This window comes from Echinops telfairi, unplaced genomic scaffold (genome assembly GCF_000313985.2).
Source record: "Echinops telfairi isolate 266 unplaced genomic scaffold, ASM31398v2 ScPeMD7_7469;HRSCAF=8507_1, whole genome shotgun sequence".
Classification (NCBI taxonomy): domain Eukaryota; kingdom Metazoa; phylum Chordata; class Mammalia; order Afrosoricida; family Tenrecidae; genus Echinops; species Echinops telfairi.
Window position 1 is genome coordinate 83,083,334 of NW_022111373.1, and position 22,368 is coordinate 83,105,701.

Sequence of the window (22,368 nt, forward strand, 5' to 3'; positions counted from 1 at the left end):
ACCTTATTTGGTGTGTGTGTGTGTGTGTGTGTGTGTGTGTGCTGTCACTCAGTCCATTGGCTTGTTCTGCAGTCGACTCTTTGGAATTTAGGTACCAAGGGTAACTTGTCAGCAGGAGCACTTTATGCTAAAAGCTCACTCATTCACTGGCATCAAGTCTGTTCCGACTCAGAGTGACCCTACGGGTCAGGGCAGGACTGCCCCTGCGGGTTTCCAAGCAGACAGCCTCATCCTTCTCCAAAAGGAGCAGCGGGTGGTTTCTAACTGCTGACCATGCAGTGAGCCGCCCAAACCCATCACCCACTCTGCCACCTTGGCTCCCTTCTCTTGGGTAAGCCTGAAAACTCAGACTGCCTTAAAAAGATGGGAATGGTTACAAGAGGGCAGGCATGGTTATCAGCCGACGTGTGTACACTGTCTCCAGTAGTCCCCTGGGGGAGGGACAGAGGTGCAACTGGTACACATTCCTACTGGAGCCCAGGGCACCTCTCTTCCACTCTAAACGGAAACCCGTTTCTTCAGCAGATAACTTTGCTACAGATTAAACGGCACTGCCAAGCTCCCGACTGAGGGTGTTCATTAATTCACCTACAGCCCCCAGAGAGAACTCCCAGCTTTCGAAACCCATCCTCTTCTAATTCACTGAACTTTCCTTCAAGAATTCCCTAGAGTTATGGGCTCCAAAGAGGATTCTTCCCAGAACTGAATTTTCTTCCTGGGAATCCCTCCCACCACATCAGCTTTCACAGGCAAGGACACTTTAAAAAAAAAAAAAACAGGAAATAGCATTAAAACCTTTCAAAGTTGTATGTGTCTAATCCTAACAGCAAAACAAACTTGTCTTGATCAGAATTTTCCTTTTAGCAGGGAGTGAAGGCTGGGATGTTTTATCAAGGTTGCCAGAGAGGTTAAAAGGTAAATAAATACATACATAGGTAACAATTCTTCTGACACCGGTTAGAGAAATAAGTTAAGTTTTCCAAAGCACAAGAGGCAAAGCGCTCTGATGGGGCCTTCCTCTTTCATCGTGGCCTTTGGTAAAAATTGCGACATTGAACCATTGGGAATTCTGGCAGGAAGAATCCCATCAGAGACGGAGTTTGTTTTTTTAGAAAGCTTTGCTTATGCAGAAAATCCTTGCTTTTTCCATTATGTTGTGTCTGAGGAGGGTGGGAAGGGAAAAGCCTCTTCCTATAACTGTGCAGCACTGTGATTTAAAATGAGTCATGCAAAACATAGATGCAAATGTTAACCTCTGAGAACGGGGTCAGCAAATTTCATTCCCACTTTGATCCAGTTTTCTCAGGCAAACTTGACTAAGCCTAAACCTGGGGCTTTCCCCAGAGTCTCCCTCCAACCAACTCAAGAACTCCGGGGAAAGTTCAGAAAAAAGAAGGGTCAGGGAGGAGGGCAGGCCCCTGAATTGAGAAACCTTTGACTGGCTTATCATTTAGACCAGCCTTGGGCTATGCTGTGTTCAAGCAAGCCTTCCACTTCAAAGGAGTGGATTTCTGCCCAATCAGGGCTACAGAGGGTGAGAGGGTACCTCGCTCCCCAGCCTACAAAGGGGTGGAGTGATTGGTCTTGGAGGTTAAACCATATTGTAGTCATTACAACTGTCTCCTGGGTCAAGCCTGGGAAAGCGTTTGAGTGCCTGTGTTCCTGTGGGAGACCTCTCTTTCAACGCCACTTTGGAAGTGGCCTTGGCTCACTGGGAGTCATGCTTCAAATAAAATCATTAAATCCATCTTCGTGATTTATGGAACCACCTAACATCTGGGACTTCTCTGCGACAGAATGACTTGAGGTATGTGTCCAAGTCAGGCCACACTGTGCCCTGAGCAGGACTCGACGGAAGGTCACATCATAAAGATCAGGTGCATCCACGTTCCAGCCCCCATGATTAGCAAGTGGGAGCATCCCTTCTTCAAGTAAAGTGTAAGCCTTTGCTAAACCTGAAGGTAAAACACACACGTTCTTCAAGACTTGGATCCCTATGAAAGGCTCTCTGGGCAGAACAAAATCATGTTTCCAGTGTCCTTTCTCCTGAATGTGGTCAGTGCTTTTCAACTGCTGATCATTCACATGCTCCCTTCTTGATGGTAAGGCAGCTTTTTAAGAAGGCAAGACAGTCTATGCCAACAGTGTGCACACTGCCCCTTGCCATGCGCTTCAAACACACAGATAACACAGGTACTGGACAAGTAAGCCTTGCTACTATCGCTGTCTTTCAGATTTTCAAAGTCGCTTGAGGGTGGAGAGGCAAACGGGTAAAGGTTATGGAGATGTGACCATATATACAAGCCTATGTTACACACAGATCCGTGCTTCACAGTAACTAGTACTTACCTAGTGCTTTCAGAGCTATGCCTGGTTTCATATCGTAAGGCCCGTGGCACAAGTGATTTGCAATCAGGTGATAGCATAAAGGTGGCAAGCTCAAACTCACATAGTGGTGCTATGGCTATCTTCCAAAATGACAAACGAAAAAACAAATACATAAACAAACAAATGAAAAAACAAATAACCAAACCCATTACTGCTGACTCCATTCCAGTGAGACTGTAGGACAGAGAAGTGCCCCAAAGCGTTTCCAAGGCTGGAACGCTATGGAAGGAGGCTGCCACATCTTCCTCCTGCAGAACAGCTAGTGGGCTTGAACCCTGACCTTTAGGTTAGCAGTTGAACACTGAGCCAATATGTCACCAGGGATCCTTCCATAAAGATTGCAGTAGAAATATAAAAAGTACCCAAAAAACCTATGCAGTAGCTACATTCAGTGACGCATCGGGTCGCCAGCCATGAATCAGAATCGACTTAATGGATATTTTTTCTTGGGGAGGCAGGGGGCAGGGGGTTGTTATTTTTTGGTGATGGCAACAGGGTCATTTTTCTTTGTTTGTGTCTTTATGTGTGGGTCTAAGTTAATGCTGCTAAAGGATGATTCCCTTTCTCCATTCAGGGCATTTGAATGCAAGCATACCAGCATCCGAAAGTCTACATGCAAATTCCAGTTTCCCCATCTACCAGTCTCTGGCTCCAGTCAGGTAAACACTGGACTGCTGACCACAGGATCACCGTGGTTCAGACCCACCAGCAGCTCCAAGGGAGAAAGATGAGGCTCGCGGGTCCATAATGATGTGCCGCCTCAGAAACCCCACCGAGGGGATCTGTGAGTCAGAATCGACTTCACAGCAGTGGGATCATTTGTGTGCACGTCTGACTTTGGGTAAGTCCCTACCTAGCTAAGCTTCAGCTGCATCACCTGTCAAACCAGACTGAGAGAAGTAGGATGTGCGTGTGGGCAGTACCAGCCAGCACCAAACAAGGCTCCGCGCGCGTCAGCCAGCATATTCCGCTTACATGCGTAAGGAAGTGGAAAGGCACCACTTAGATGTAATGGACTAAACTCAGTAATATAAAAATGACGGAGACATGTTTACCAAATGTTAGGGGGTCCTGTCCCCCTCCAAAAAAAATTCATGATATTATCTAACAATATGATTAAATTCCAGCACGAGCAGCAGGGTCTTTACCTGAAGCTTTAAATCTCAACTCCACACACCAAACGGATTCCCGGGAAAAGGACCCTATCACCGGCCTGTTATATCCCCTTACTGTCAGACCTATAAACAAACTCCAACACTCCCTGCTGAGTCATAAGAACCTCTAAGACAAAGTACATTTCCCCTGTGGGTTCCCAAGACTGTAACTATTTACGGGAGTAGAAAGCTTCATCCTGCTCTCTCAGAATGGCACGTGGTTCCAATCTGCCAACCTTGAAGTTGGCAGCCCATCTCATAACCCACTATGCCGTCACACCTGCCTCATCTAAACAATAGATAAGTGGTTTTCTTCTCCTGAGAAGAGACTTTAATTGTTCTAACTCTTCACCCACCATCCACCATCAGCTCTGGTTGCACAGTGGTGAAAGTCTGGCTACTAACCAAGGGATCAGCAGTTTGATCCCACCCGCTGCTCTGTGGGAGAGAGCTGTGGCTGTTGGCTTCTCTAAGAGGGATGGCTTAGGAAACCCTCGGGTGGTTCTACCCTGCCCAACAGGGCCACGAGGAGTCAGAAAGCCCCCAGTTGCAGTAGATTGTCGGTGGGTGCTGACCGCCATCCTCTCCCCATCCTCTCCCATTTTCTTCTCAAGTGTGAGGCAACATCATCTGAAGACTGAATCCTAGTTTAATTTGCTGTGATTTACATTTTTAAACCTTGAAAATATCAACTAAATGAAGTATGGGACACTGACAAAAGATGGTCCCTTCCAGAGACCAGTGAATCAAGTGACTCTCGCTGTTCCTTTAAGTCAAAGTCTTGAGCATATTTTAATGTGCTGGAAAATGGACTGGGGAGTGGGGGGTGCCTGACGGGAAGGCACTAGAATTTTGTGTTTGGGCAAAAGCTCATAGTGAGACAGACTATTCTTCTCTTCAGGAGTATATGAAAGGTAACTAGTTCCCCAGGACCCCTGGTGGCACAGTGGTTATGTGTTGGACTGCTAACTGTAAGGTGAGCAGTTCAAAACTACCATCTGTTCTTTGGGAGGAAGATGAGGCTTTTTACTGCCATAAAGATGTACAGTCTCGTGAACCCACAGAGGCAATTCTATCCTGTCCTACAGGGTTTCTATGAGCTGCCAGGACTCAATGGCAGTGAGCTTCTGAGTTAACTAGTCTCACAGCTACACAGCTAACTAATAACACAAAGAAAAATATTTTCACTTCTACAGTTTACAGGATATAGATATTACTTAGTATCCTATAGGGAAATAACAACTAGGTTGCGATTTACCAAAAGTAGTTAAAGAAATAAAAGTTTAAAAGTTACCAGAGGACAGTTTGTCATCCACAGCTGTCCACGGAAGTTTCATACTGAGATGGCCTGTCGATTGCTATCAGCCCGGAAGCTACGTGACCAGTATTTTTACATACCAAGAAGGTCACCCAGGGTGGACAGATTTCAGCAGAGCTTCAAGACCAAGACAGAGCAGGACTACAGGCCTGGTGATCTGCTTCTGAAACCAGTCACTCAGAATGCTATGCCAAGAGTACACACACTGCCATGAGACAGGCAAGGAAGTCTGAGTGGCAGTTCCAGAGCATCAGAAAACAGGAGTAAACATTCTCTGCATCTTGTGAAATGTTTCCTTCCTGCAAGCCAAAGTCAGCCCCTTCCAATCACAGAAGAGCAGGAAAGATGTGGTCTAACAAGAAACGGAGATTCAACCTAAACAACTGTGAATTCCATGCCCCACTATGTTTACACTTCCTCCAAATGTTGGAGTCCACCGGGTTTCTCAAGTTCCCCTTCGGGGAAAGATTAGATCACAAGTGACCGTTACAATAAAACCTTACCTATAACGTCAAGGATTGGCAGCCAGTAAAGTAGCAGAAGAAGCTTTCAATCCTTTACAAGCTGACTTGGGAGAAACAGCAACCTCAGCCATCAAGGGGCACTTACAGAATAAACCCACCAATGACATTACTGGTTTGTCCCACAGACAATACCATTGGAGCTGTGATCACCAACAGAGCTACACAAGGCAGGCTAAGATGCACGAGCTTAGTGAGGGATAATGTGTACGCAATGAAGCATCAAAAATACAAGACCCTTAGGTTCTAACATGCTTGGGGATAAACTGCCTTGGACTATTCTTTTCGAATAATGGCCCCTTCCCAGTCCATTCTGGTGAAGGTGTTGTTGTAAGGAAGACTAGTTCACATGCCTGCTTCATTCTCTTAGCTTCTCCTGCGTCTATTTCCTGAGATTGGAAAAAATCTAGCTGGCCTACATTTTTTCACACTGGGCCACATCAAGGTAGTGGTGGATCACTTGCCTTTGGCTAAGGGAGCCTTCCTGGTGAATCAGCTGTGACCTGGCCCAATATGACCATGACCGCTCACGGCCCATCTTGGACTATGGCAAACTGTTTAAGAGCGCTGGGTTCTTCGGGGTCAAGTTCCAACTCCACTAGAGTGTGACCTTAGCCCTTAGTCTTCAAAGTAAGCCTCAATTTACTTCTACAATCGGTCAAGTGATGACGTCAATGTCATGAAGTTCTTATGGAAAGTATTAATGTAGTAAAATGCTAGCAGAGTAATATCTGCCGGCAATATAAACAATATGTGTTGAACACAAAAAATATGGGTCCCAATCCAGTTATATATTCATATGAAAAGGGATTCAAAAAGTTCATGGGAAAATGAAATGGAAAGACAACGGAAGTTTTCCAAGGGCTGTTTCGTTCCTCAAGGATGGTGCGAGTAACCACAAATACAGTTCTTAAAAGACTTCACACAGCCTGTGTGACCTTGAGGTGTCAACGGGAATAGCTACCAGAAGTTCAGAAGCAAGCACTCAAAATGACATGAAGGAGCATAAGCAAAGTGGAGACCCAAAATCCACCTGTGAGATCACTGCACAGTCCCTCACAGAAGGGCCAAACAGAAGGCATGATAGAGCCAGGGTGCAGTATAGCACTGATGAATCATATAACTATCCTCTAGTTCTTTAAAATTTCCTCATCCCACTATCGTGGCCTTAGTTGTACCTCACTAACCTTGCAAGGCCTGCAAATGTACATTGGTACAATAAGATCTTTTGATGGCCGAAATCCAAGATAGATAAGCCCCTCAGAGACAGTAATGGGAGTAATGATTCCCTCAAGGTACAGGAAGCGAGGCAGGGATAGAAAGGGGGAACTGATAGCAACGATGACAGTATAACCCCACTTGAGGAGAATGAACATCATAATTTTATGTGAATGGATACATTGGATTGTATGTTATGGCAAAAAAAAAACGAATAATAATAATATATTAAGGGTTCATGGTGGTGGAAGCTTGGGGGAGGGAGGGGAGCTGATATCAAGTTCAAGAAGAAAATATATTGAAAATGATAATGGCACCAACTATACAACTATGTTTGATCTAATGGAACTATAGATTGCAGTTACCTGTAAGAGCACCTAATAAAATGCAAAAAATAATAATAAAAGCAAAATAAAAAGACTGCATACATAATAAGCATTTTCTTCATGCCAACAAGTTACGCTTTCTCTGTTGTCTATCTTTGGTAGGTGCACTGTATTCACAGGTATGTGGGAAAGAAGTACAATATTATTCTTCTGGTAAATGCTCGTTACGTATCCAAAATTATCTATTTTTTAATGAATGCATTTCTAATTGCAAAACTTGGAAATTAAAAAACCCCAACTCCGGAGCCCTGCCATGTGACATGAGAAGTTTAGTCTATCTTTTCTGAGCCCTTGCACTTCAGAGAAAGAGTCTACATTTCCTTCCCACGTGCAACAGGAGGAGGCAGCTCATTAAAGTCTAGGCCAACATCTTTTCTCCTCAAAAATCTCTGGCGCTTGATCTGCTGTCCTGGCACTTGCTGCTAGAGGAGAAAGCAGTCTGCATTCTGTTCTTTGGAAGTTAACCAGATATTTCTGACAGGGAGCTTTAATAGTTTTATTATTCTTGTAATTAAAAAAAAGCCAAAATAGAGGTGGCTTTTCACAGATTTCACATGAAAATAGAGAGGAAATGTTCAAATAGGCACACATGCACGAGAAGCTGACTCCTAGTAGGCTGCTGTTACTGCTCACTTCCACGCAACACCATTTCTTGTTGACCAATACTTAAAATGTTCATGTTAAACCTTTTCTCTGTTCCCCAGCTCCTCTCGTTCTGTCTCCTCTCCTTGATGCTGGAAGCGCTTGCTTATGCCTCGGCTGTGTCGGTTCTACCCCTCAGTAACTCGGATACGGATTTTAATGGGCTCGGACACTGCTGCTTTCTTTAGAGCCATTTTCTTTCTTTCTTGTTTCACTTGTCATTTCATGCCATCCTGCTGCCTGTCTAGCTCGTCACCTCCTCCCTTCTGTCATGAAGACCCTGTCTTCTTTAACGTGATCGTTTCGGGAGGCCTGGTGCTGGGCTGCTAACTTCAAGGTCAGCTACTCAGACCCCGAAGTCACTCCCTCATTAGGTAACGATGAGGCTGTTTGTTCCCATAAAGATGTACTGTCCAGGAAACTCTACCAAGAGTCACCATGGGCTGGAATCGACTCGGTAGCAGTGAGTTGGGGCTCTTCCTTCAAACCTCCAAGTCGGCCTCCGCTTTGTCTGTGCGACAGCATTTTTTTCAGGCAGGTCGGTGTTGCTTGTGCTGGTTCTGCTTCCCGAAAGAAGAGCTCTGCCCAGGCTTGGGGGCTGCACTGAGTCGACCGTCAATCAACTTGAACGCCGGTGCCAGACGGGCAGTTGGATGGCAGGCTGAGATGAAGAGTGGCCAGGCTAATTCTCAATGTGGTTCTCATTTCAGCAAAGTTCTTCTGACTTGAGAGGAAATGCTCTGCTGCCCCATGGTCTGGCTGCCTGGTGTCCTGACTGGCAGACCTGCCCCAGGCAATGCCTTGGTAAACACGGGTCTTTCTGATGCAATCCTCCAACACTCTGCTTCTGTGGATGAAGAGTCTCGGGACTGAACAGTAGCGATCCCTAACCCACCCTGCCGCTGGAGAGAAGGCACTGTGCGTGGCGCATAATAAAAAGGGGTACGGAGGAACATTCTGGAGCAGCTGCCTAGGACCTTTCGGAATTGCAGCTAATGAGCTGGAAAAGGAGACGAGTCTGCCTACCTACTGTGACCACAAGGTAGTTAAAACTTACCCTGTTTTTAAACTGAGCTCTTTTGGACTTGCAGTAAGAATGTATTTTGGTAGTTGTAGATTTTACGTTTCAAAATGTCCGTCTTTCATCTGCCTTCTTAGGAACTCTGGTGAGAATGCATCAAGAGGTAAGGGTCAGGCCTGCATGCTGCCAGCGACGTTTCGAGATGGAGGAGAACTGCTTCCTCTTGTTTCCAAGACCATAAATCTTCAGGAGAGGCAGACAGCCTCACTGTTCTCCCAGCTGGTGGGTTTGAACTGCTGACCTCACGGTTTAGTCCAGTGCTTAACCCACTGCACAACGGTCAGAGACATAAGAAAGCAGCATTTTCTTGGGGCAGGGTGGCAGTGGTAAAATTTATACATGTGTAACCAAACATTCGCCATTCCGACTATTATTAATTATCATATACAATTGAGTATAAGCCGAGTTTTTCAGCACATTTTAAACATATAATTCTGTGGCATTTTTATGTTTACCATATTGTCAAACCATCAATAGTATACTTGTAAAATCAGGAAGTGCTGTACTGTTTCCTTTTTAATGTAAACAAACAAACAACAACAAAAAAACATAAGCCAAAATAAAAAGCTCCTAAGAAGTTTTGTTTCTGGCATTTGCTAGCTTTGAGACCACCTCTGTGCAATGTGTTTTGTTTTTTAAATATTGAAACACCTAGAAATAAAAATAAAATTCACATGTTCCTTTACTTGACCTGTGTCCACTTCTGTTCTGGTAACAGAAAGACAGTATCTGTTATGACCTTGGTAGGAACCAACTATCCTGAGAAATAAAACTTGGCACCCAGGGAAATTTTTTAATGTAGCGGGTCTATTCTAATGATGCTTACTGCTGACTTGGACACGGTGCAGGTGCAGGATTTCAGACTCCTCATGTGGATGGAGGGTAAGCCACTGCTGTAAACATGGCACAGGGCAGATCATTCTTATTCTGTCTGCCATCAGATGCTTGGTTGGTTACTTCTTTGCTTTTTAAAGCAGGTACTAAGTGGCCCGTGTCACATTTTAATCAAAATGATATAATTATGAGTCAGAAATGAGACATTTAGATGCTCTGAGAAACGAGGTATTTAATTCTATCTCACACACATACAAAAGGAGGATGAGTAGGGAAAACCTACTTATCAATGCTAGGAAACATTTATTTCGAGTATCTGATCAAACTATTATGTCTTCTCAAGAAAATGCATATACATGCCAACACCCAAACCTCCCTCTTCATTTGACAGCTTTATCTGTCTCCTTGGACCCCCCCCCGCCCCTTTAAAACACATAGCAGAAGTAAGCAAAGGTCTTGAGCGCTGTGTAAAACGAAGATAAGCACACAACAATTGCATTTTCTGTGGTTGTATGAATGTGATAAACCAATGAAATGTAATAGATAAAAGAGGCTTAATTAAAGACCACCCAGAAAACAGAGAATATCAGTCTCATATCAGGTCTCTTCGGTTACAGATAAATTCCTAACAGGACTGCTCTTAAGCAGATCCACCCAACAGCCTGCCTGCCGGCAGTTTTGAACCCTGAGTGTGCTCCACCACTGCAAATTCTCCTTCCGTCATAAACATTTACACAATCACTTGGGAGTTTCAGTGCTTTACTCTAAAACAAAAAGAGAAAGGACAACACACACGGCAATCTTGGACTGGTCTAAGGGTGGTCGTGAGGACCACATGAAAAAAGTCTCTAGCAGAATCCTTGGCAAAGATGTCTGAACATTTCCAAGGTGCATTCAAGACATTCCCAACGTGTAAGTAGACTCATGGGAAAGTGAAAGGCGATGATGAGAATATATGCTCTGGTCCTCTGGCCGAACCACATTTATTATATTATTATATCTCACTGCTTATCATCGTTCAGTTGCCGCAGTGTGGATTGCAGCTCCTGACGACCCCAGGTGTGCAGCCTGAAAGCACTGTGTCCTAGTGGAGGCTCCTCTCCAGGATGTCGCCAGGGGGGCCTCACGCTGGATCCGAATCTCTAGACCAGGCGTCCTCAAACTGCGGCCCGCAGGCCACATGCGGCCTGCCGGGTGCTTTTGCCCCATTTTGTGTTTTACTTTAAAATAACGTATGTGCGGTGTGCATAGGATTTTGTTCATAGTTTTTTTTAAACTATAGTCCGGCCCTCCAACAGGTCTGAGGGACAGTGAACTGGCCCCCTGTTTAAAAAGTTGGAGGACACCTGCTCTAGGCTTTCAGGTAGTTGCTGAGTGCTTAACTGTTGGTGCTACTCCTGGGTACTTGGTAAATCCTAAAACTTGTCTACCAATAAAGTCATCTTGTTCTAAGGCATTAAATAGCTCTCATTACATGCAAATTTTAAAACCTATTGTTGGGGACCTGAGAGCCCCTGAGAAGCCTACCTATACATGGTTAGCAACCTTGTAAAATCCTTTGAAATGAAAAGTGGATAATGACCCACATTTGCAGCTATCTTTCTACTGTGAGGGCACAAAGATGGAAAGGAAGATGCCAAGTGAACTGTTCTCTTAACTAGTGAAAATTGAAGTAACGTGCTCAAAAGAAAATCGGCAGCACCAAGAAAATCCAGGTGATCTCGTGAACACCCGCAGGTAGTCTTGAACAACAGGCATCTTCCAAAAGCCAGAAGCAAGATGGAAATGAGGTCGGCTAGCTCCTCGGGTCGGGCCATGGTGACAAGTGCTCCGCTCAGGCACTGCCTCCACTTTCTTCCTTAGGGAGAGTCAGGAAGGCTCCCATGTGGCCTTCACAGCAAAGGCTTACCTAATGCAGTGTTTTCTCTGGAGTAGATGTCGTCTAACCCTTCTATAACACACATACACACACACACAGAAAAAAAAAATGTGAGGAAATTAGAGTAGCTGTCACCTGCTACTTGCCTTAGAAATTTTACCAAACACTAAACGGATGTCTAGGAATACAGCATGTGCCCTTCAGTGGCAACAAAGACAGCCCGTCGGATTGCGTGGATGCAGCACAAAGAGGCACACCGTGTAATGCACCCTGTGAGAAATAATCTCAACGGCAGCAGTGACAGAGTGCCCACCATATACTGTCAGTTGCCAAGTGCCAGCAAGTCGGTTTGTACTCACAGCGACCCTCGATACAACGGAACAAAACTCCACCGAGTCACCCGCCACCCTCACAATTCTTCTTCTTTGTTGCGGCCACTGCTCCAAGCCATCTCGTTGAGGGGCTTCCTCTTCACACAAGTGAAACAAACCTTTATCATCTATCTAGTAGGCAGACTGCAAACTCGGGGGAGCAAGTGGACACTAATAGGTAGACTGCAAACTCGGGGGAGCAAGTGGACACATTCACTAGGACGAGTCAAATCCGATCTTACAAGGAGGTCACACGTGTGCATCTTCCACACCATCCTCGTGGCTGTTGTGCTACAGCTTTCTCTTCTCTCACTTACAAGGACCCCGGGCTGCACCATAGTGCAGCACTAGCATGAGAATCAAACACACTCGGGTTGGTTGTTCCAACAATCCTTGCGAGTCAGAATGCAGAAAGCTGCACCCATCCAGTCACTAAGAGATGAAATGCAGACACACAGCCTGTACCCAGAAAAGGCAGCAGCAGGCTTTTCATTTTACAATTAGAGAACAATAGGAGTATAAGGACTAAGGAATTTACAGAGGTCAAACCAGGGTAGAATTTCTGACTCAAATACTGTATCACAGAGATTCACATTCCACTTATGTCTCCATTCTTTACTGCCTTGTAGATCAGATTTGATCATTGCGTAAGAGATGTAGTTTCCCACAATACACTGTAATAAATTCTGCTAGAACATCAATATGCTGCCCACCGCGACGTGACAGATAAGCGCTACGGGGTGTACAATACATGCTACCAGCTGCGGACAGATGAACAGATGAACAAGAACTCACTGCAAATACCGTCCCGGAAGAAACAGTCCAGAAAAGGTATACCACTTTAGGGGGTACGCAGTCCAGAAAAGGTATAGGTATACCACTTCAGGGGGTACGCAGTCCAGAAAAGGTATACCACTTTAGGGGGTACGCAGTCCAGAAAAGGAATACCACTTTAGGGGGTACGCAGTCCAGAAAAGGTATACCACTTTAGGGGGTGCGCAGTCCAGAAAAGGAATACCACTTTAGGGGGTACGCAGTCCAGAAAAGGAATACCACTTTAGGGGGTGCGCAGTCGCCAGAGAAAGTTCTGCTTACATAATGAAATAGACATCAGCAGCTTGTTTGGTTGGTTTGTTATTGCAAAGTGCTGCCTTTGTTGAGACATTTTAACAATGTATCGTGCATGGAATTAACACAGTAGCAACAGAAGTGTGCGGTCCTTTACATAAACGTGCAAACAGACATAACACATGCAATAACCTGGGCACGATTTTGTTAAGCATGCTAACATTTTAGAGAAAACGCACCCAAGTTATTCCATTTCAGCCAATTTCTAGTTAACTTCGTCCTCCTCTAGCTATTAAATGCTACAAACTCGATTCAGTTGTCTAAACATTAAGATACAATCCATCATGCAATTATGCGCCTCGTTCCTTCCCAGGAGAAATCCGTTAGCAACAAAGATACACGTATATATCCAATAACCAGCTGGACCGCTGGCATCTGTTTGCTTTTACCAAGCAAAACATAGCTATGGAAATAGCATCATATACTTGGTCTTCTTACGTGCCAGAGGTGTAAAACTCTCCCCTTTCGGATGCTACTCAGCAGATGCAAAGCACCATTTGCTGTTGAATTTCAAATGTTTATTTTCTCAAAAGCAGACTGCCTGTGGGTGGTGTTTACCAATCAGAACCCCTCCTTTAGGAAACAATGATACATTCACCTAGAAACCTGAAAAGGCTAATAGCAAATTTACCAAAGGGTCTAGTCACATCAAACTGAAGAACCTACTGACGGCTAGGGGAAAAAAGAACCACTCCTAGCCAGTGGGGCCTCCAACAAAGACAATTTCACCAGGGCATCAACATTCACTCTGTCATCTCCTGGGAGTGAACAACTAGACTAGCATCTGCTCATGCAGGAGTATGAGAACTTCACCCGAGATGTGGTAAGGACGAAACTGGTTGATTGGGGGTGGAGGTGGGGGTGGTTGTGCAAAAAAAAAAAGAGCAGCAAAGAAAGAAATACCTAAAGCTGAAGCCTTACTGAAACCGCACGTCCAGGTCACCTGGAAAAGTACGCATCCTCAAAGATGATCCTGCGCTGGAAGCCTAAACTTACTGTCACCACAGCTCCAGAAAAGGAAACTCAAGTCTGTCCCTCCAAAGAATGAAGCTCACAAACCGCTGTCCATTCCGAATCATCTCAGACCCACGTGTGACAGAGGACCACGCCATCAAGGTCCTGGCTGCAGAGATCGCCAGGGGAGCAAGGGAGAGATGTCATCTGTCTTTGGATTCTCTCTGGGAACACTGCTCTAAGAAGGGTTCCCCTTCCACGTACCCCCTCGGGATCAGCCTGCAGGATCCTTAACAGCGTCAGATCAACTCAGGGGCGGAAGGCACCCGCAAAGAAGCAGCCAAGGGGACAGCGGTTTCTCTTCCCGTCGGGAACCTTGTCAAACAGTAAGGAGCACACAAATGGTCCATTCTAGTCACTTTCCTCAGGTGTCTTAAAAAACAAAGTCACGGCACTGAAAACTCAGCCAATGTGTGTTTTTAAAAAACAAGAGATCAGGAAGAAGAGTCCATGGGGATAACTGTGTCCCAATAGGTAATTTAGTACATGGGTAATATATTCTGTGACCCAAAAGGGAAGCGGTTGGGCTAGTCTCTGAGTCCCTTAAAAATATATTAATTTTGCCTTTGTTTATCGCCCCCAACCCCACATCCACTTTCCAACCAGCTACCTTTATTACAGCTTTTAGAAATAAATGTCATTTCCTAGGAAAATGCAGAGGGAAGTATGCACAATGTGTCCATCAGGTCTCCCACAAAGGCAGTTCTACTCTGTCTTGTGGGGTCCCTAAAAGCTAAAGTGAACTCCACAGCACCGAACCACCACACCACCACTGTCTCTCAGTGTTGTGATGACATGTTCTGGTTGGTCACAAGCTAGGGATGAGTCTCCCCGGCTTTTCTCTTTAAATGTCCAGTAACTATCTTGACTTTCTTACAAAACTTGGGGGGGGGGGGTGTCAGAGTGGGCAATCCGCGCCGAAAATTCAGAAGTCTCACCACATCTGAAGGAGCCTCCCTACAGGCTTTCAAGAGACAATCCTCCAGCGTCACCTCAAAGTCTCAAGCCATCAGGAAAGATGGTGAGGGAGGTGACAAGAGGCCGGCACACCGTGAACTGAAACAAAATCCATAGGCAGGAAGACATAAACACGAAGCGAAGCAAATTACTTTCTAAGGCACTATTTCCATCTCCTCGAGGAGACGGCCATCCGTTCTGACCACGGGGCTCAGCACAGGTGTGTCATTTGGGATCCGGATGCTATTTTCTGTGACCTCCGTACAGTGTTGTCCCGATGGGATTTATTGCCACCCGGCTTTCTCAACAGGGAGTTGTGGCGGCTGTGTCAGGCCATTCAGATACCGAGTGTGAAAATGTCAAAGGCCCAGCTCAGGAAACCACGAGAATGAACACAAATCTACATTTAAAACCAGCCAGCCCAAGTGTGGGCTTGGTATCGTTCACAGGAGAAGCCAGCTGGAACCTACTGTTGAAGAGTGCAAGGAGGGAGGGTGTGGGGATTGAGAAGGCTATGAACCTAGTTTTACACATGATCCCTCAAGCTAGCCAGCGGCGTCCAACATTTCATACAAACAAGCACGGTGACAGATTCGTACCTGTCGGGAGTATTCTGCATGAACATGAATTTAACAAAAGCACTTGGTTAAAGCCTCGTGTCAAGAAATAGGCTCCCTGAACAGCCAGCTTATAAAGCAGAGTAGAAAATGTTTCATTTCCTTAATCCCTATGCCTCCATCAACCCCATGCCTTGGGTACCTGAAGAAATATGGAAACAGGATGGACGTGGGTTGTGATTGGACAGCTGAAAGCATGGAGCCCCTACTGGTATGCCCACCCACACCTTGTATATGTACAAAATGTGTGTGGATGAGGTTCTCTCCAAAGGTGAGGGCCGCCTTACTTGATTGTGGGAGCATGTAAAACATGGGGTTGTGAGGTTGGCAGTTTGGGAATCCCATGCAAAGTGGAGGAGAGGTCGCATACAATCTGCGCCCCAGGATACTACCCGACACACGGTCTCCTCCTCCTGCTCCAGCAGCAAAGGAAGGGCTCATCAGCTGAGCCCACTTGCTCCCATCAGCAGAACTACCTATCCCAACATGAAGGAAGAGTCTTAGAGCCCAGGAGACTTATCAGGGAATCCTTGGGAGACCAGGGGTAAAAGCACTAGGCTGAGAACCACAAGGTCACCAGTTCCAACCCATGGGAGAGAGAGATGACAGTCTGTGTGCAGTCAGATCCAATCTCCAAAGCAAACTCACAGCCACCAGGTCAATTCTGATCCACTGCGACCCTACAGGGCAGGGTAGAACTGTCTCTGTGGGTGTCCAAAGCTATAACTCTTTACGGGAGCAAAAAAGCCCCATCTTTCTCCCATGGAGTGGCTGGTTGTTCCAAACTGCCGATCTTGTGGTTATCGGCCCAATGTGTAATCCACTAGGCCACCAGGTGTCAATACAAATATGCAAACACATACATTCATGGGAAACACAAAAATGGGGACCTGCCTCTCAGATGTAACCCAGACCTCCCAAAGTTATTTTGCATGGTTTGAAGCCTTATGGCCATAGTCTCATGGACAACTCAGTCCACTGGCATAAGATCATTCACCAAGCTCATGATCTGCACGCTAGTGAAGAGAGGAGCACCCAGGGTTCAAAATATGTCCCAGCAGCCACCTAAGTTACAACCACTGGTCTCTGCTTCCCAGTAGCTAAACTGTAAGAAGGCAACCAAAAGCTCAGAGGGAAAACAAACAAACAAACAAGTAAACATGACTCATTTACTCTGAGACCAGAACTAGATAGTTCCGAGCTGCCAACACCGATTGTGCTGATTAGAGGCCACAACAGACGGTCCTGACAGAATAGGAGAAATAGGTGGAGCCCACACACATTCCTTAAAAAGAAAAAAAGGCCGGCATACTGGAAGCAGAGGACTCCCTGACATGATCTCCCTGAGGCACGTTCTACACGCAGAACCAGAGTCCGTGCCCTGAGCTCACCTTCTAGAGAAACAGCAGAGAAGCTCACAGGTTAAAGGATATTCTGTAAGACCGGTGTCCTGCTTCAAAACCTTCAGCAGGAGACTAAAAGGTCAACAATTTCTCCGAAGCAAAGATGAAAAATGAGGGTAGGAGTGTGCCCATAGGGAAACTAGAGTACTAGGAATGGAACAGAGAGAACACAGAAGACTGGCATGTGTGATAAACCTAACAGGTGCAACTGAACAAGGTGTGCAGGCAACTGTCAAATGGGGAACTTAACCTGCTGTGTAAACTTTCAACAGAACTCAGTATTACTGTTATTTTTTAAAGAGACCTAAATATGTGGTATTTATACTTCAGGATTAATCTTACAGATTGAGATAAAGACAGCCCAAACACAAAAGACGGGCTAAGTCAGTAAAAAGGGGAACATGGTGGGGGTGGGTGAACAGAAAAGGATGCTGCCTTTCTTCCCTTCCCAGAAGTGTGTGTGTTTGGTTTTTTCCAAAAAACAGCATGTGGAGGCAAAAGAAACTAAGTGAAAATTCCATGAGTTCCAACATACAGAATGTGTCCCCAAGACCTCATCTCTTCATCAATTTGGCATGCATCTCCTAGGAGCTACTGAACTTCCAGACCAGAGGAATCGGTCTCAATGAGCACACCAGACTGCAGGCTCCAGAAAATCCAATGTTTGTTATCATCTTCCCCACACAGGCCCTCCACACAGTCCTCGCCGGTACTCCGGGTTTCTCATCTATATTCAGGCTCTTTCTCCCTGATGCTTTCGTGCACAGCATCACGCATCTTCCCCGGATTCTGCAGGAAGCTTCCTCTCACCTCTCCTCGTATCAAGAAGAAAAATGAAGAAGCTGTTTGACAAAAATCTCCATGGTTAACCATTATTGTGTGAGAAAGAATTAGAACACAGCTTAGGGACCCAAAGAGAGGAAACCACGGTTCCTATACAGACAGATAGGCTGCTCCCTACACCACAGCCAAGGAACTGAAACTGATACCCACTACTAAATGCAATTACTTTTCTAGAATTATTTTTACAAAATCTCTGCGGCAGTCATCTTCACGAAGGTATGCTTTTTTCACCTCTGAAATAATTCTCAGCCAGCACAGACATTTCTATGATCCTTTGATCTGTTGCAAACAAAATAATTTTTCCTTGGAAATTTGCCGACTGAAGAAAGTATTTCTAAGTTAAAAAGTGAAAAGTCAACTTTTTTTTAATTAAAAGATCATTTTATTGAGGGCTTGGTACAGCTCTTATTACAAACCACACATCCACTGTTTGAACATATGTTCCCATCATTATTTTCTAGACATTTATTTTCCATTGAGCCCTTGGTATCAGCTCCTCGTGTCCCTCCCTCTCCCCCACTTTCGTGACAACTTGGATAAATTTTAAATTATTATTATTTTCATCTTATACCAACCACTGTCTCCCTGTCAAATTTTTTTAAAAAGGGAAAAAGAGGTTCACTGGTAGGTAACAACCAAACAAACAAGTGCGTGTGTTCAACTTGCCAAGTGCCGTGATGCAGGAAAGGAAATGCTTAACAAAAGCACAAATGTCTCTGCAGAGTCTAAGGAGTGCTGGTGGTGTTGTGAGTTAAGCACGGGGCTGCCAACTGAAAGGAAGGGTGCTCACACAACCGTCTGCTCCCCAAGAGAAAGATGACGCTGGTGGCTTCTGTACAGGTCTACTGGCTCAGCAACCCTGGAGAACAGCCCCGCTGTGGTCCCGACAGGACCATGGTGAGGTAGGAAGAGCTGACCTAAAGAAAGTGGGCTGGTTGGTTTTGAACGCATAGACAAGGTTTTCTGATTCCCATGCTAAGAAATCCAACTGCTGCACTTGAACTCGCTGGCGAAAGAGATTTGGCGAAAGCACGAGGAGCTATTAGACAAACACTGGAGGGCTACCTGCTGCTCCCTCGAAAAGATGTACAGCCTCAGAAAGGTATACATTGGAACCGACACGGGGGCAGTGGGCTATTTATACAGTACGGTATCATGTTTATGGAGCAAGTACCCCTTCTGGGCCGGACAGTCTTCACTTCAGAGTGTCTTATCATGGGGGTCTTTGCCACCACAGCGCCTTCTCCCCCATCAGCCAGCAACGGAGCTGGGACTCATGAGAATTAAGGATTGAAGGGTTTTCGGTAACTACCTTCCTATCTTCCTTCTGCATTTGTTTGTTTTGCAAGCCAAACTAAGAGCCTTCTCAAATTCCTTGACTTAAAAAAAAAAAGTTCCCACCCAACAATCACCCAGAGCTCAAAGCAACTCTGGCTTATACATTCTGCTTCTTCCTTCTCCTCATTCCATTCCTATCCACTAGAAGAAGCCAACACTCAGGAAGGCGCCCTACGTTACTAGTCGTGTCAGACGCTTCCAGAAATCCTACAAGGAGGCTTTAGAAAGTCTGTGGAAAACTCCCATTCTCCTCTATGTTCTTTTGTCCATCAACTTTTCAAAGGCCCTTCCTATAGCGCAATGCCACTACCATTAGCTCCACGCAACATGCAACCAGGGCAGGTAGGTCCACCTGTTTTTAAGCACATCTTTCCTAGTGATCAGTCCTCAAGAAAAAAGATGACACAAAGCAAATAAGGAGAAGTTGGGGGGCGGGAGGGGGGCTGTTTGTGTGTGATTCCTGTATTCCGCTGGGGAGGAAACTCCTATTTGCCCAGGCTGATAATACCAGAGCTGAGAATAAGCCTGGGCAACATTGGAAGCCCAACAGAAGCCTTACATGAACAGCTGCGTATAAGCTCCAGCTGGACCACGTCCAGGAAACGGTGAATGATTTCGCAATCAAGGTGTTTTCCATTTAAGAAAAACACCAGGGACCCGTCTCCCTCCACTGCCCCCCATTGAAGGCCAAGCAGAGCAGGCATTAATGCTACAAATAAGACTGCCCATGGAGGGGGAATGTGGCTACATTTAGCTTAACTATAGGATTAGGTGTCAGCTGCAGCCACAGAATTCCTGCAGAGGAAACCAAGAGGTAGATACAGGGTTAGAAAAATAATGGTTTCATTCTGTGCTGGGTTCTGTGGTCCCTTTATTGCTCTACATTTTTCCATACAAAACATATTAAAGGGAAGCGCACTTACAGTAGACTTACCGTAACTCCGCTTTCTCCCAAAATCATTAGTTAGCTATGCACAGGGAATTCAAAAAGTTTATGGAAAAGTTATGGGGAAAAAATCCCATCCTCTTTTCATTCCATTTTCCATGTACTTTTTGAAGCCCCCTCGTATAATACTAAGGAAAAAGAGGTCACAGATGTCTTGGCCAATGGCAGCTTACACTTGATGATAACTGTGTTCACACCTTCACTAAACAGGCTCTCCCATACTTTTCCCCTTGTGTTTATAGCCACACTGGAACCCCAGGCCAAAAAGGTCCATCTGTGCCGTGGCACATCCAAGTTTTTATTCCCCCCTACACAATCCAGGTAGAGCTGTAGAAGATGACTTCTATCCAGGCGAGAAAAAGAACAGCCCAAACCCACGTCTTTACCTTTCCAGAAGGCAATAGCCAATCAACTCATCGATACTGACCTTGTTGCTCGTTGTCTGCGTCAGTTTTCGAAGAACCGGGTGCGACAGGGAGGGGCCGAGGTGGCCGGGGCTTTGGCGTGGGAGGCGAGATCCTTTTCCTGCCAATATATTCTACATACGTTCCCGGAAAGTCTCCCCTCTCCCCCGTGGTTTCATTGTAGCCATTCAGCCAGCCAATTTCCTCTGGTCTGGCTTCCTGTCCGTCACTGAATCCAAGCGCTACCAAGGACCCCTTATTCACAGTCAGGATGTCACCCAAATTCAAGTCGATGTCTTCTTCTCGCTCCTTTTTGTAATCGTACAGCGCTCTGTACTGGTACCCCTCGGCACTCATGCTTGCGAGTTGGCTTTGTGCTGCGATCTAAGTCTGCACTGCTATGGATAGCACAGGGGGAGCGGGTGTTAAAGTTCCCGATATGTGTCCAGCAGGGGACAAAGGACAGGGCTCCGAAGGTTTAAGAGGAGAGGTGGCTGGCCATCCGGCTGGCCACCTGTCCTCCATCAATGGTGTGACTGAAGGCAGGGCTCCACTTCCTCTCTTGCCACCGTCCTCCTACTGGCTTCCTGTTCAGCAACTTGTCAACACTCGACTTCCGGCTGACTCCCACCTCGAGGCCCGATTCTTTCTGACACTCTTGTCACACTGTCCATCTGCCGTCTGATTTCACCGCTGCGCGCCACCCACAAGCTGCACCTAGCACACAAGAAAAATAAATAAGAAAAGAAAAAACAAGACTTATGAATGAACTTCACACTCTGCCATCTGTGTGAATTTGAATGTGTGCTTCCATTCAACAAGTACTCATTCAACTTGGCAGGCGGACGCGGGCCAGTGTGCCATTGCACGGCCCAGGACCAGCAAGCTGTGCCTTCTAAGAACCTGGGCTGGGGTGGAGGCGCTGGGCTGTAGAGCACGTAGCAATGTCTCACAGAGAAGCCTGGTACACAAGGGACTAGAGTACTCGGTGTGTGCCACCAGACAGGCAGAGACTGAAGAGCTCTGGGTTCACACAAGGAAACAACTGCATCTTGTGCAGGACTCTGAAGACAGATTGCAATGGGGTGACGTAAGCTTAGGTACAGGTGTGACTAAGCAAATGCCATATTCCTGGAAAAGCTGGGACAGGCGGTCCAAGTGGTCTGAAGCCAGAAAGGAACAGTGGGGTCCAGGTTAGAGAGGCGAGCAGGGCCATGGGCGCACAGGTGGGCCTGGGTTGGGTCTGTGTGTCATGCAGGAGCCGCAGTGCATTCGGGGAATCACCATCTGGCTATGGGGCAAAGGAGGGGCAGGAGAAGGTGAAGAAAGCTATGAGAGGCACAGGAACCAAAGTAGCAGCAGCAGCTTACAGAAAGAGGAGTCCTGAAATCAGAGACGTCATGGAGCAAGAATCCACAGGAATTGGCATGAGTTTTCAATCGGGGCAAGAAGGAGAATGACAAGAGCAAAACGTGCCTGATTCTGAAGACTCCCACCACCAATATCAGGCTACGGGGAGCCAGGCGACATTGCAGGTTTAAGGTGAGACCGGGCATCCAAGCCCAAGGGCGTTAAGCAGTTACCTGGTTGGAACTGACTCTGACTCACGGAAACTGCGTGCCTGCCAGAACAGAACTGCTCCCTAGGATTGTCAGTGGCTGTGACTTTTCAGGTCACCAGGACTTTCTTCTGCGGTGCCTCTGGGTAGATGTCAACCAGTGAGGAACTGAGCACATGATCATCTGTGCCAATCAGGGAGTCTTCAGAGTGCCAGTGAGGGGTTGGAACTCTGGTCTGTAATTTAGGAGAGGGAACACACCTGAGATTTAGTGACCTGCAGCAAAGAGGGCTCTGAATGCAAAGGACGGGAAGGAATAACTCAAAGTTAGAAGGGATGAACTAAGACTAGACATGGAGGCTCCGTAA

General features: G+C 46.1%; 1 protein-coding gene across 1 annotated transcript in view; it reads right to left on the minus strand.

Moving 5' to 3' along the window:
- The window catches only part of PIK3R1 (phosphoinositide-3-kinase regulatory subunit 1), an 80,901-nt gene extending 59,746 nt beyond the window's left edge, over positions 1–21,155 (minus strand). Inside the window, exon 1 of the mRNA XM_004703559.2 lies at positions 20,466–21,155. Coding sequence (XP_004703616.1) covers positions 20,466–20,799 — 334 coding nt within the window. The 5' untranslated portion in view covers positions 20,800–21,155. The remainder of the gene's footprint in view (positions 1–20,465) is intronic.
- Between the last annotated feature and the right edge of the window lie 1,213 nt (positions 21,156–22,368).